We start from the raw sequence: 15,777 nt of genomic DNA on the forward strand, positions 1-15,777 counted from the left end.
CTAATTTGTAATTAATCTAATTACACAATATGTTTTAAAAAGTTAGGATTAAGGGATTACACTTTTTTCCAAAAGTATTTCCTTGGACATTTCTTGTAATAAATTTCAGATTAATTTTATTTTCATAAAGGGGAAAATATTAATCAACATGAATACATGTAAATATCCCAGATTTAGCCAGAGAGGCTAATTCTCATCTATTGTCTCCTAGCAAGTTGATGGAAGGGATTAAAAAAAAACAATTAACATCAAGACACACATGATCTATGATTTATGACAGATTTTAATCTATAGCTACACTGAAATCTAAGAGTAATTTACGGTCAACATTGATAATAAAAGTAAAAATAAGTCACATCCATAAGAAAAGACAAACATGTACAAACGTGAATGAACATGAAGTAGTGACTGTGGAATGAAAGTAAAACAATGCACAGTTTTCAACCTTTCCAAATAAAAATCTGTAAAGTGTGGAGTGCATTTGTAATCAGCTCTCATGATTCATGCTTTCTCTAACCAGCATTCACTTCGACCACTGCTGCATGGTTTCTGGGATGTTTCTACCAGATTTACTCATTTCTGCTGATTATTTGGTGAATAGTTCAGGCTCAGTTGGATCTGATGAAACTGAGAAAGATGTTTTGTTTCCTTTTGCAATCAAAAAGTTACAATTTTGTTCTCATTGGACCAAATCCTTTTCTTCCACGTGCAGATTAGCTTATTGTTCCATAATTGCTCCTACTCTGACATGTTTCTAACTCATCACCTAAAACAAAACATATGAATAAAAGCTGAAAAATTAGTATTTTACAACTAATACTCCTTTTCCATTGAGTGATGTCTGTTGAATTTCCTGTGAGAAAATAAGAGATTTTTGTACCTAAAGTTACACACAAACGCAGGATAGTCAAGTCAAAACAGTTTTTATTTACATATCTAACAACATCACTGGTTCATTTTTCTTTACTTAGAAACAGATTAACTAGTAGCTTTTTCATTTGGTGGCAGGAGAACAAACTTATTTAACTTCAACAAACCATATGTAATATAAAAACACAATTTATTCACATATTTCAGAGCAATCGGGTTGCTTAAACTCAAAGTTCAAAATAAATCATAAATTTCAAAGATAAATTTAAGTCATTATTATAGGTGCCTCAAAGTTAAGCAGAAGGTGTATATTTGCATAGATGTGTTGGTAAAGGGAAAATAGTTTAATGTAAATTCACTATAATAAAGCAAGAAAAATGCAGTTTAAGAAGAATAAATGTATAATTTTAATCACCAGCATGAATAATCTGTACAATATTTACACAAGCTTTGAGGAGAATTCAACCTGATCCTGAACTTGAGGAGTAAATTTTCCTTTTACAATGTTTCTATTTTTTCCCTTTTTGATGTGTACCAAAATGGACCTCTAATAATCGTAAAAAAAAAAAAAAAAAAAAAAAGACCTGCATCTATTTCCAGCAACAGAAACCTTTGTGCTGTTGACTTCTGGAAGGAAAAGGAAGCTGTAAAGCTAAAGAACGGTTCCTATAATAGTTACTAAAACTATAAAATAAGCCATAAAACAGACAGCAGATAGATTTGACCTATTTTTAAGCTCGCCCTAAAAACAAAAATAGAAATAGAGCAGCTAACTCCAGACGTGATGATGTGTTTTCGTGCAAACTGCTCATGAATTACGAGGAAACATGAATGTTGCTATTTTAGCTTGTAGAAGACAAAACAGCGGCTCTATGTGTCCTCGTCTCGAGTCTTTGTTGCATTTTTACGACCACTGAGACAATAAGAGGGCAAACCTGCTTCGGAGTGAGTCAGAGTTCATTTTTAGTTTGTGAGCGACACACAAGAAAAATATTTACACCTGTATCCCTCTGGGGGTTTTTTACATTATGTTAACAAACTGGACCAGAACCTGGCTGAAGTCCTGTCTTTATAAATGCAATCACACTTACTGATGATCAATCAATCAATTACTTTTATGTAAAATGGAGTAACCCAGCAGCAAGTATTAGCTAACACTTGTTGGAACTGTGAATCTGCTAAGCTATAAAAACTATTTCTCATTGCAACGCTCCTGAAAATGATTATAGATGGAGAAATGTTGTTGTTGAAGGCGGAGAGTCAGAAAGAGCAGAAGCTTCTTAAAGAGGCAGAGGCCCAATTTCAACATGTTGAATTGTGAAGTCCAATTTTTTGAAGATATTTTGACATGTAAACCCTTTTTGAAACGACTGAAGATTGATTGATTTTGCTATAAAATGAAAAGAGTTCTGCCCCTTTAAATAGCAATAGCTTGGTGCTAACTTCATTCTTACATCTCATGGAAGAACATTTCTACTTTCTTTGGTTCAACCAGGAAATTGTTGCACTTTTATCTACATTTAAGGTTAGACTAAAATAATTTAACATCTGATCGTGTTTAGTATGTTCTGCAAAGTACTGAAAATGTAGGAAGGTGTATTTTTGTCATGCCAATGATATTTACAGGTTTTGTCAAATTCCTTAACAATAGTAACATAAACATGTCAGTTGAAAGTTCACAGTCGAAGTTGCTGTGGGTTTTCTGTTCTTTGGAAATCGATGCTACAGGTAATAGATGGATTCACGACTCATATCAACCAACCTGAAAGATATAAACAAAAAAAAACATTTATTAACACATGTTCAATACACATGCAAGAGCAGAAGAAATATAGACTAGACAGTCAAGTCTTTTAATTTACAATATTATTGGCTAAACTCCAGTTTTACTCTAAACGATGAGCAGCAACTGTTTGTTGCTGCTGAAAAATGGGATTACTTGCATTATTGATGCAGTAAAATAAGTTTAAGTATGAGCACAAACTCCTGCTTGTTAGAGGATTAATGAAGCAAAATGACGAGCAAAATGACGTCAATTTTATCTCTCCCTGTCAAGCAAAATGAAAACATGGAAAAGATTGAATGAAGGTTTGATGTGAAGGTTAATCAGGAAGGTTTCAGGGCAGGAGCTCACCTCTTCAGGTCTGCGTCACGTCAGACATGTTGGTAGCAGCCTACCTGCCCTGCTGAGGCATAGTCTGCAGGAAAGCAGCGTTTGGTGGGCCAGCCTGTGAAAAGATTAAATGATTTAATTATTGTTTAACCACAGATCGAGCATTTACTGCCTCACAGCGAAGTTTTACTCAGAAATGCTTTTGCCTTACCAAAATTCTTAAATCTGGACGCTCCACATATAATATGTGAATCAATTGCTTATGTTTCTAGAGATTGTTCCTCTGTATCCTACCTTGCTGGGCAGCATTTGATGCAGCGCCTGAATCTCTGTGTCTTTCTGGGCCAGTTGTTGCTCCTGCTGGAGTTTCTCTTTCAGTAATGTCGTTAACTAAAACAAAAGATGCACCAATTTAAAACAAAAAATGCATTTTTAATTCATTCATTAAAGCTGCAGTATGTAACTTTTATAAAACATGTTTTTTATCTATTTGTTAAAGTTATCATTACATCGTGACAGGATAGTGTCAATCACCCTTGTGTACGCGCCGCTCACAGCCTCTCCCCCTTGCTCTCTGCTCAGCTTCTCCCCATCAGCTCAGACCAGTTAGCATGACCACCGACGACAGCAGATAAACGTTTTTTCTGTGACATTTGTTTCTCCACCTTTAGCACATTTAGCAGCGCACACACAAGAATGATTGACAGAGCTAAGTCCCTCCTCCTGGCTCTGATTGGTTGTTTTTGACCAAGTGCAGTGCATTTCTTCATACGACTATAGTAGAAGATTATCTGGGAAAATATGTCTCCTACTAGTTTTAACAGTCATGTAAAAATCATATTTTTGTAAAAGTTACTGCAGCTTTAAACTTTGTCACTGAAGAAAACGGCTTTTCTCAGAGCTTTGCTCCAGGACCCACCTGTTGATCATGAAACTTTTGCTTCTCGTCTAAATCCGTGGTAGCTTTAGCGACTGCCGCCTTGTGTTTGTCTTCACACTGCTGCAGTTTGGAGGTCAGATCCGAGTTTTGCACCTCTAGTTGACTGGAGCGCCATTGAATCTCAGTCATCTGCAGGATAAAGTCATAATTTCTCTTTAAAAGACAAAAAGTTTAATGAATATTTCATTTCCTTCCTTAGTTTATCTAGGTCGGGGGCACACGGGTTGGTTTAACTGAACTCTGAAAGGAAAAGCTAAAGTTTTTCAGGTGAAGAAACTAAAATAAATCATGTAAAGGCGAAGCTTTCTGCTTGTCCTTTGGAGCTTTTTAAAGATTAACAGCGACGTGTTGTTGCTTAAGATAAGTTTAGTCTTTTGTCCTGCTGCATCAGCAGGGCGGACAGCTTCACCTCGGTGTTGACCTCGGGTTTGCCTCACAGGACATCTGTCTCTTTAGCTGGATTTATCAGGAATGATGCCGTGAGTAAACTTCCTCCCTGGAGAAATGGGTTTCCTGCTCAGCTTGTTTTTTCCAGGGGATTTTAGGAAGAAACGTGTTGAGGGAAAGTTTCAGGGTTGATTTGACCGAGGTTATTACCTGTGAGGTTTAATGCTGTGCAGATAATATGATTCCCTATGGTATTAACTTATTATTTGGTAAAATTGTTTATTATAATTCTTCTTTTTGGTGTTATGATGTGATTTTTTTGTCTTTATTTAGATTTTTAAACGATCTAAAGTTGCAAATGCTACATGAAACCATGAGGCAACCAAACTTGATGCAAAACTCATTCTGCTTTACTAAACTACAGAAAAAACTTCACTTTCACCAAAACCAGGAGAAATTGTCACATTGCTGCAGCATTGGATGTTTTTAAGGCTGAAATGATGTTGATTTTTTCAATCTCTTTATGCTTTTGGGGTAAAGCAGTCTGCATTCACGCACCGTCTCGCCCACGTGGTCCAGATACGGCTGCAACTTGTTCTCCACTTCCCTGGACAGGTTGGTGCAGTTGCTTTTTATCGTCTCCAGCTGTTCTCTCTGGCTCTTGCAGGTGAGGTGGAACGTCAGCGAGTGAGGGAACAGGTTGTCGATCTTATTCAAAAACGTGGTGGTCACAGTCTGGACCCCACTCAGAGCCTGAACAAAGTCTTCTTTGCACTTCCTGATTTGAAAGAAAAGCCGCCATTAGATTGTTCTTTACATTTTAAATCAAATGCACCATCTGGACAGACAGACAGAAGGACGGCACCTTTTGTAGGCGGTGAGCTTCTCCTCCAGGAGATCCTTATCTCTGCGCAGCTTCCTGGCCTCCGTGAGATGGACGTCTCGATCTCTGAAGCCGTTGTCTCGATCTCTGATGGCGTTGTCTCGATCTCTGAAGGCGTTGTCCCTCTCGGACAACAGATTGTGAACCACCTGATTGGCGTTTGATTTAACAAGTGCTGTCTCATTTTGGACGCGTTCCTGACACTTTGCAATATCTGCAGGATTCAGATGGAAGGTTTGTGTCACAAGAAAATCAAATCTAACAACCAGAATTCGGTTTTGCACAATTTCTACATGCTTTAGTCAGTCTAGTAGACATAAGTTATATTTGCAGGACAATCACTTGCAATGAATCCATATTACATTCTTATTCAGTCCTGGAAAACTTGAAAAGTTAAACCCATACAAGCATCTTGGGACTGCTTATGAACTCTGAATGCTTCAGTCACAGCTGAAGTTGTTGGTTACTCTGAGAGATGTTTATGCAGTGTTGGACTTACGGATATATGTAGGTGGTGGAAGACAGGGAGGACAGCGCATGGGAAACTGAGGGCTGAATCTCTGCTTTTCAAGGTTTGCCCATTTAAAAAAACCCAAAAAAGACATAAAAGAAGGTGAATTAGATAATGAATAGGTTTTCATTTCTATTATTACAAAGATGACCAATAGAGAAGCAGCAAAAATGTACAGAAGAGCGTTTCGGCCGCCACTGAAATTAGAAAAAGAAAATAATTCTGACTGATTTTTAACTTTTTTCTAAGATTTCTGACTTTCATCTTCTGAGATCAAGTCAGAAATTTGAGGGAAAATGCCAGAATTAATTTTCTGAGTGACTCTAATCCTTTTCCACAGAAGTACCATTAAAAAACAGAAATGAACGTGAGGATGGGAATGATGAGATGATCTTGACAAAATGCATCAGAGCAGTTCTGCAACTTGACAGAGAAAAATGCAGCTTCCTCTTGTTTATTCTCTGTACTTACAGTGTTGGATCTGAATTTTGTGAGGTTCGCCATCTCTTTCTGCAGAGCCGCTTTCTCAGCCAAACTAGCAGCAAGCTTTGCTCCAAGCTCGACTTTCTGCTTTGTCAGGTTCATGTTGTCTGCGCTCAGCTTGTTAAATTCCAGCTCCAGCTTCTGCACAATACATGATGAAGAATCAGCGATAGTTCAATGCAGAGTTGGATATTCATTTACTCACATTTACTTGAGAAACTTTATGGAAAAATTAACTTTTAGGAGTATTTTCATTAAGCTGTAGGGTGTTTTAATGTTTTCTGAACAATGATCATTCATTGTTAAGTAAAGATTAAATTTAAAAAATAATAAAATATGTACTTTTTACTTTTACTTGAGTAGATTTTTATGAAGTATTGTAAAATTTCTGGATACTCTTCTCCACTGTAAATAACTTCACTGAATGAAGAACCAAAAAATTCACCAGACAGACACAAACAGGCAGCTTTTGTTAAAGTTTTATGTTGAAATAAATTGTAATCGACAATATTTTTTCCTTATTTTGTAATCATATGTATAATTACATATGAAATACCAAAGTTTCCAAAAAAAGTTATATTTTGTCTGTCTGATAAATTGATGTTTTGATCAGTTACTTATTACTTGAGTAGCCTTTTACCAAATACTTTTTCACTCTTAGTTGAGTGATTTCTTTTTACTTTTACTTGAGTAAAATGTGTTGAAGTAGTGCTACTCTTACTTGAGTAAAATTTTTGGGTACTTTGCTGTCGCCTTGTTCAATGTTTGTGTTTTCTTTAACTGAAAAAATGTGGCATAGTCCTTTAAAATTATGCATTCGTAGAATTTTTTTCATCAGACAATCTGATAAAAGTTACTTTATGAGTATGCAGTCGTCAAGGAAATCACTAACCTTGACCCTCTCCTCCTCTGCAGACTTTTCTGGCTGTCCGTAGATGAGCAGGAGCACCAGGCTGACGATGATGAGCGACTGGATGAGGGATGAAAAGAAGAAAACGATCCTCATGTAGTAGCCGCAGCTCTTCCCTTTGTTTCTGTACAGCGGCTGCCGGGCCTCTGGGCCGAGCTTGACCCGGGAGCAGCTGGAGCTGTACATGGCAGCTGGTGGTGAAATGGCTGCAGCTGGTTTTTGTGATAATATTAACAGAAATTATTCGATGTCAAAGAAAATTTTTTTTTTTTAATTCTTCAGACTTGATCTTCTCTGCAAAGAAAAAGCAGACGTTTACCAAGTAGAAGTTGAGTTTTTTTTGTTTTTTTTTTAATCCTTGGTTTTGCTGTTTGTCGTTGAAGATGCTGAAATGATGAGGTGGTGAACAGGGAGCCTAATGAGTGTGAAGGGATCAGGTTTATAAAGGGTTCGTCCTGCACGCCCCCTCCTCTCCACTTCCTGAATGACCAGCAAAAACTTTCCATGCAACTGAAGACAATATATTGTCACAGAAACTTGAATAATAATGACAAAAATCTCCACAGGTTTTATGACGGGATGGTTTACTGTATATTTTCCCCCACAGCTGTTTGACATCAACTAAATATGAGTGAAATCCAGATTTTTAAGACAGTATATATGATTAATATCTAGCTAAAAATCTGTAGAAACATAATATTTTCTACCATTACTTTTATTTGAGTAAAAATATGTAAAACGAGTCCTACTCTTCCTTCAGTACTGTCTACCCTCCTTTGGTTCAATGTTCATATTTTTTCTGACGCCATATTTATTAAAAATGTGACTTTTAAAATCATGTATTTTCAGGATTTTTTTCACTTTTTACCAGCAGATAATTGGACAAAAGCTTTTTTATCAGCATGCAGTCATGAACTGTTTGACTGCAGTTTGGTTTTATTGTGAACAGAGTACCTTCACCTCTGACCTTTCACCCCATTTAGCTGTCCTCTGAGAGGTCAATATTCAGTGTTTGCTTAATTACTGCTCAGATGGTGTTGTTGTCTCAGCAAATGGCCTTTTTTGAGTCCATATACTCCAATTAACAATCAATTACTAGAACAGATGACGAATTGTTTAAATAATCGATTCATCATCATTAATCATTTCCGCTCTAAAGCATGCTGTGTATGTAAATTATGTACAGTAGATTATCTAACTGGAATAAAATTGTATTTGGAGAACAGAGTAGAGCAAGTTTTTGACAAATAATGTGGAGATATTTAGTAAACTTCCAATTGTGTGAGTCCAGAAAGCAGGAAGCATTACCAATCCGTGCCACTTTTAAATATAGCAGGAGCAGAATTCCTCATCCTATTCCCTGGTGAAGGACGAACAATGTGCAACATGTTAAGAACTAAAGCAGAAAAAGCCAAACAAATACAGAAAAAATTTCCACCACATCCTGTCCTGAGCCTGCGCGGAAAGGAGTCATGGCAGAGGAGGACCGAGAGAACTGAAACAATAGGTAGCTGTCACTCTTCAGAGCTGAGGGAATAACAGTCTCCCTCTGGGCGCTCTCCATTCCACCCAAGCCGTTATCAGAGCCGATGACGTGAGGCACACAACGGGCTGCTGGGAATACTGTGACGGGCCAAAGGTTCTCCGAGCACCAGGTTACGTTTTCCTGCTTGCCCACGTATGTCTGACAGCCTTCCTTCAAATGGAAAAGACTCATTTATGAAGATGGAGCGGCAGCGCAGGATGATGACCTCTGAACAAAGGCAGGAAGTCAAACAGTTGGAGACTGACACCTTTTGAGACAACCGGCCAATCGGACAGGAAGATATATCTCAAGCACTGAAGAATTGTTCAGGCAATAGATGTATAAGTGACACATTTTCACTATCTGATGCAGAGGTGTTCAAAACTGAGTCAAAAGTGCTTGTGGCCCAAGAAAATGATGGAAACATAAAATAAAATCTAGCGTATTTGTTAAAACTATCACTATGTTGTGACAGTATGAGACAAATAATCTGCAAATTATCTGTCCATGAAAATCCCTGAAAAAGTCATTTCTGTATTTAGTTTTTAGATTGAAACTTTAAAACTGGTTATCTAAATATAATAACCAGTTTCTATTAAAACTGGTTATTATAAAGCCAGTTATAATAACCGGTTTTATAATAACCGGTTATTATAAAAATTGATATTGCAATTTTTGCAATATCAAAAATTGCTTTGCATTTTCTAGATAATTCAGATTTTTGTGTTTTATAACAAGCTAAAATAAAATATGGAAATTCAAACAACTTTTCCAGATTTCTTGACAACATAGGAATCCACCAAGATATGTGTTCAGGATGTCATTTGTTGGATTTAGAAGATATGAACTAAATTCTGTTCAGACAGCAGAACACGCTGGGACTTTCTGTCTGAGCTGCAGGTATTTCACTGCTGCCATCTGCTGGCCAAACCAGCTAAACAATTTAAAATATCAATATGATTTAATATGCCTTTTCAATATAACCAATAAAGTTTATACGTGCAGGGTTTTTTGTGAGTAAAGCTACATTTCAGGTAAAGCCATCAATGTGTTTGTGTAGCCTTCCTACACGGTACATTGTGTGACGTACAACAGCGATGAAGTGAACAAAACCGGCCATATTCTGAACTGCAAATCAGGGATGTCAAACTTCATTTTGGGCCTTGTCAAGAAAATACATTTTCTCAAAGTGCCTTTTGATAAAATCTATTAGCAAACTGTTAAAACATTAATAGCCGTCTCCCTATTTGATAAGTACTTCTTAAAATTAAAGTTTTGAACATGTTTTCACATCCAGGATTTTGTGATTTTAGATATTTTTAAAAATCTAATTCTCAGATTTGTGAGGCTAATTTAGGAATATTGGATAGAAATTTGCTCTTATTTGTGCTGATGGCATTTTTTACTCGGCATATCGATCACGGACTACAACTTAAGTAAAGCTGAGGCAGAAGTGTAGTAGGAGTAAGAAATACTGCCACCTGCAGGCGGGAGGTAGTCACTTAAACCCAATGTTTTTGAAAGTCTAAATTCACTATTATACAGATAAAAACAACTTTAATCTGATGAAGGTTCTATTTATGAGTCCTGCTGGAGTGTAGAGGGCCAGATAAAAAGCTCTGGCAGTATTTAGCCCCCAGAAAACATTCCAGCATGGAAACAAAGGAGCAGCTAAGGAAGGAAAACATTTAGATAAAGCTAATCTCTGGCGTTGAATCAGAAAGTCTTGAGGAAAAAAGATAACCCAAACCTGCTGACAAGCTAAAAGAAACATTTTCTAATAATTTATAACTCACATTTTTCTGGGTGATCAAATCCTGACATAAAAATTAATCTGCAACTTTTATTTAATGTGTGTTTTATGGTTCTTTGTTGACATGCCGTCTCTCAAAATTAAAATACACCGTCAGAATGTTGTTTTGCTTGTAAATAATCAAACTTTCAAATTCATTACATTCAGAAGCAAAAAGGCAAATATGAAAGTGATCTTTGCAAAACCCGAAGCTTTAACTACTGCAACTTCCACTCTTTATTAGGTTATTTTTTATTTATTTGAACTCTCATCATCTACTCCCTCATTACCAGGACAGTTCAAGTGATTTTCACCACGTAACAGAACAGTTTGTTTACAATCAGTGACTTCTTGAAACCCTCATTTCCCAGATATTCTCACAACGTTTGTTCAAAACCAAAGAAAAACATAACAGTGACATTGTGCCTTCAGATAAAAAATAAAAAGTTCTGTTGAATCTGCAGCATGTGTCGATTTCACAGATAAGCGTTGCCGTTTTATTTTGTCCGTTTTACACTGTAGCCTCCGTGTCCGGGGTGTCGTCCCCCTCCAGCAGGCTGTAGGACGCGTGGCTCTGGAACGGCCTCTGCAGAGGGTGAGCCAGCAGTTTGGCCATGCAGTTGTGCAGCTCGATGGCGGGTCCACTCAGGGAAACCTCGAAGCGATAACACATGCCTTTGCAGTCCAGGGTACAGAACGAAGTGTAGGTCTCCTGGGAAACCAAAGAAACACTTTAAAAGATGGTCAAAGAACTACTGATCGACTTGACTTTTAAGAGATCTCACAAATACAAAGGAATGAAAGAAGTAGAGTAGACCTGATAATATATTTGTCTCAGTTTATTAAAGTTTGAATAAACATTAAGTCTGAGTCCCTCTCCCACTGCAAAACGTTAAAACTTAGCAAGTATTTTTGGTTTAGTTTTTAGTCCAAACAGTTTTCACATCTGGACGACAATGAAGGAACAATTTATTCTGGGATTTTATTTACTGTCCATCCATCCTGCAAGTTTTGTATGTAAAATCTGACCTCATTGATTTCACAGTAAACTTTAGACATACATTTAGAAAATAAGAAAATGTAATATTTTCTTTAAAAAGCTAAAGGAAACACTCACCCTCCAGCTGGTCTCATCTCCTTGTTCCTCCATCCCGTTGTGCAAATAAACAACATCAAAGAAGAAATATGGAGATTGCAGCATTTTCTGAAGCAGGAATAAAAAACTTGATCACCACAAGATAAAGCAGACAGACGCTTTGACTACACCACAGAGAGCAGTGACTCACACTGAGAGCTTCTGAAGGGTTGAACTGCATGGGCCCAGCGTGGCGGCTGTAGATGAGGACAGTCCGCACCACGTAGGGAGGCGGGATGGTCTGAACGTTCTCCATCGACGGCAGCTCAATCTTCTGACGGCTGCAACAGGCACAAGATTTTAAAACACAAACTTATTTAAGTTTTTATTTTTGCAATTAAAGCAAATCTGAGGAATTTTTAAAAACATAAACGTAGCTTACATGACGTTAAGGAGATCTTCCAGGTCTAAATGTAGAGGTTAAGGGTAATCTGATTTTACTATTAAAGCTATTTTGGTGAATGTTTGATGGAAGGATACTGAAGGACTCGCACACGTTGGTCTCCAGGTCATACAGGCAGCTGCACAGCTCTCTGGGATCAGACGTGAAGCCAGACAGCTGGACCAAAAACAAACAAAACAAAACAATAATGAAGGGAAATGTTCATAAAGAAAATAAAAACACAAAAAACAAAAATATATGAGCTGAAATTGTTTTTGCTTTGCAGTGTTTCGAAGAGGAAGAAAAAATAAACTAGGACAAAAATGAATATTTCCAGACCTGGAGATTGTCTATATTCCTTCCTTCCTTCCCTTCTTCCTTACCGGCTCATTCTTTCCTTACTTCCAACTCTTCTGCCCTTCCTTCCTTCTGTCCTTCTTTCCTTTTCTTCCTTCCTTTCTCCTATCCACACTTCCTTTCTTACTTCTATCACTGCTTCCACTACATACTCTCTTTCCTTCTAACTCTGATTCCATCCTTCCTTCTGTATCGCTCCTATTCTTTCTTCCTTCTATCTCTCTTTCTATCCTTCCTCTTTTATATTTCATTCCATCCTTTCTTACTTATACATCTCCTTTCTTTCTTTCATCTTTCCTTCCATTCTTCCTTCTTTATATTTTTACTTCCATCCTTCTCTCCCTCCTCCCATCCTTCCTTCTGTCCTTCTTTCCCAATTTGTGTTAACAACAGAACTATACAAGTAGTAAAAATGATTGGATTTCTGAATTTAAATACTAGATCATATTTATAAGTTCAGGTTTTGGTTTTGCTGTGTAACTAGAGATAAAAATGAAAACGTTAAACCAAGATGAGTCAAACGTCCAGCAGGAGTTTCTGAACGTCTCGTGTACCGACCCACAGAGCATCATCGTTGATGACAACCAGAGCAAACTCGTGTCGTTTGTCGATCTTGTGTTTTGTTCTCACAAACATCTCGATCATCTTCTGGGATATGTTCAAGGCGTTTGTTTTAGATCTAAACAGAGAGACAATGAAATGACGCAACGTTACGCTCTAAAGCCATGAAACAGTGAAACAGTCCACCGTGTTTTTACACACCCGTTAAAAGACTCCAGCTTTGGTAAGGACATTTCTTCAGAAAGATCTAGACAGATTATCTGTACAGAGGGAAACAATGCAGGAAAGACAGAAAACATTAAAATGAAGTCATGTATAAATCTACATCACAGCAAAAAGAAAGTGCACCCTCTTTTAATTCTCTCTGGACATAATAAAATTAGCTACTTTCATTATCTTGTAATTTACTTTAAATAAAACATCAAAGATTCAGATGGAAGTTTTATCTGTATATTTTATGCTACTACTGTGATAACGATAAAAATGATAAAAAATGATTTATTACGAGTTTTTTTTGTTAACTGTATGGCAGAAATGGCACAGTAATCATAGTGCCACAAAAACAAATACTTCTCTTCCCATTTTAGGGGGCCACTTACTTAAAGAAATATGATTTATATCACTAAACTGCACATATTAACTGCATTTGATCATATTTTCAAATTTTCTGATATTTATTCATGTTCTTGTGGAACAAACAGTGGAGAAAATAGTAAAAAAAATAACGTCAGTTATGTTTTTCGTTTGTTTAACATTATTAATGGAAATTTATTGAGGCAACAATAAATCAAAATGAAAAATTTGACAATAAAAGAGCAATATGATAAATGCACACCCATAGAAGGAAGACCTCAAATTTGCCCCAAGAATAAAAATGCCATGTCCAGAAAAGTTCATGCTCAACTCAACAAACAGTGTTAACAAACACTAAACCTTTCTACTTTTGTAGATAGATTTAAATAACTTAGGAAATTATTTAATAAAGCCAGGTAAACACTACAGATTTTTTTTTAGTAGACACAGAACCTTGAGGATTTACTTTCTTGATCACTTTAACTTGCTGAATAAGAGAGTATTTCTGTTTGCGGTGGACTTACCACTTTCTCTGGACAGTTGACTCTGGGAACTCTCAGCTGGTATTCTGCTGGTTGAGGAATGGACGTACTCAGGACGGGCTGCTGGTGAGGGGCCTTCGGTCGTTCTTTGGCCGTCACAGCTGCAGTGGACAGCTGGGCTGTGGTGCCGGCTGCTGTTCCAGAGCCAGCTGCCATGGAAACGGTCACAGGGGGAACCACGGCCTGAGATGTAGAGGCCGAAACCGTTGTGGTGACGGAGCTTGGAGGGCTGTCAGTGGTCGAGGCTTCGCCTTCGCCCTCCACACGGTTGCCCACTGCAGGCTGAGGAATGGTCGGGTTCCCGTTGCCTCCGAGGCTGCCGGTGCTGCTGCGACGGTCCTCGGCACCTTCGGGGTTGGAGCGCGTCCGGGGTCGCAGCTCCACTGGACGTTCCTCTCCATCAGCTGGGCCTGGCTCTGGAGTCTCCATGGAAACACTGGATGCAAAGAAAGTGGAGGTGATGAGTTCGGACGGCTGTAGATGGAGCATTCAAAAATGAATGAAGAACCAACTAATAAACTGCTTACATCAATACAAGGATTTAAGAATGAATTAAAATAAAATCATCGTTGATGACAACCAGAGCAAACTCGTGTCGTTTGTCGATCTTGTGTTTTGTTCTCACAAACATCTCGATCATCTTCTGGGATATGTTCAGAAGATGAAACATGCTCTAAACTTCTATTTTGAGCATGTTTATTTCACCAATTAAATTCCACAAGTGAAACTCATATATTACACAGATTCAGTAAACAAGGCTTGATTTATTTGAAGCATTTAGTTGTTTTAGTTTTGATGGTTATCACAATACAGTTAATTTAAATCCACAATTGAAAACTCAATTAATGTGACATATTTCTATTCAAAATTCTTTTTCAAAATTGGGATAATGAAATATCTAAATCGTCATAGATTGGTCTGAAGTTTTAGTTGCTGCAACCGGAGGTGAGTAGTATTACATTACATTATATTTATTTGAGTAACTTTAAAAACGACGCTTCTATACTTTTTCATTTCTATTTGAGTAATATTATTTTGAAGTAATGCTATTCTGACTTGAGTACAGGTTTTGGCTACTTTATCCACTTCTACGCCATAATCCTGATAAGCTAATGTTCAGATGTATCACTCTGGGTGAAATCAATCTGTATGATACACGAGTTCCAATTTCTGAGATGAAATACACAAATAAATAAACTTTACAATGATATTTGAAGTTATTTAGACATACAAAATATTTAAAATTGGATGAATCCCAGACTTATATCTCATATTTTCCTTTTTAATCAAACATCTCTACCTTTCAGATGCACCTTATTTATCCTAAAGCTTAAATTATGGCTTATTTTACCAAATCACAGCACAATTTCTGCAGTTGCAGAAATAGATTGAACAACCAAATCGGCAATTATTTTTTTCTCTAAGTGAACATGTAACTAGCTTTATCTTTACATTTTCACAGCGATCTTAGGAGTTGACAAACACTGAAAAGGTACGTTGTACAGAATGAATCTTGATAACATGAAAACAAGTTTAGCTGTTAGCATTAAGTTAGCTTCTATAAAATAAACAAGCAGCTCAGTATATAAGCGCCACATATAAAATGGAAAAACACTACTTACGTTATTCAGAAATAAGGAGCGTCGTTGTTTTATGTGCAACAAACTGTCATATATAGTGCTAAAGAAAATAAGATGAGCTAACGTTTGTTTTGAACCGGTAACTTCCTTTTCGGAAACGACACAGCCGGAACTTCCGGTTCTCACAGCATTGTGGGTAATGAAGTTTTTGGGTTAATTTCAAGTTGTTCCGT

The 15,777-nt window shown here is 37.1% G+C and overlaps 2 protein-coding genes across 4 annotated transcripts; both read right to left on the minus strand.

The window, feature by feature from the left end:
* Positions 1–907: 907 nt before the first annotated feature.
* plvapb (plasmalemma vesicle associated protein b) lies at positions 908–7,505 on the minus strand. Of its 3 annotated transcripts, XM_081606175.1 has the most exons (10): positions 7,417–7,505; positions 7,080–7,309; positions 6,176–6,328; positions 5,693–5,756; positions 5,176–5,407; positions 4,869–5,088; positions 3,903–4,052; positions 3,278–3,373; positions 3,005–3,098; positions 908–2,632 (listed from the first exon to the last, which is right to left on the minus strand). In XM_081606175.1, exons 2-9 carry the CDS (start codon positions 7,281–7,283, stop codon positions 3,045–3,047), a joined length of 1,173 nt encoding a protein of 390 aa, XP_081462301.1. In that variant the 5' UTR covers positions 7,284–7,309; positions 7,417–7,505; the 3' UTR covers positions 908–2,632; positions 3,005–3,044. The 3 variants fall into 3 exon arrangements, with proteins under 3 accessions (XP_081462301.1, XP_008404772.1, XP_081462300.1); XM_008406550.3 differs by having other exon boundaries at positions 5,693–5,753; positions 7,080–7,505; XM_081606174.1 differs by having other exon boundaries at positions 7,080–7,505.
* Positions 7,506–10,633: 3,128 nt separating this feature from the next.
* babam1 (BRISC and BRCA1 A complex member 1) lies at positions 10,634–15,742 on the minus strand. The gene is made up of 9 exons (XM_008406548.2): positions 15,587–15,742; positions 13,947–14,400; positions 13,051–13,109; positions 12,847–12,967; positions 12,030–12,108; positions 11,932–11,956; positions 11,701–11,830; positions 11,532–11,618; positions 10,634–11,126 (listed from the first exon to the last, which is right to left on the minus strand). The coding sequence occupies exons 2-9, from the start codon at positions 14,391–14,393 to the stop codon at positions 10,926–10,928; spliced, it is 1,149 nt and encodes a 382-aa protein (XP_008404770.1). The 5' UTR covers positions 14,394–14,400; positions 15,587–15,742; the 3' UTR covers positions 10,634–10,925.
* Positions 15,743–15,777: the final 35 nt, after the last annotated feature.

Source organism: Poecilia reticulata, chromosome 4 (assembly GCF_904066995.2).
Source record: "Poecilia reticulata chromosome 4, P_reticulata-male-v2, whole genome shotgun sequence".
Lineage (NCBI taxonomy): Eukaryota > Metazoa > Chordata > Actinopteri > Cyprinodontiformes > Poeciliidae > Poecilia > Poecilia reticulata.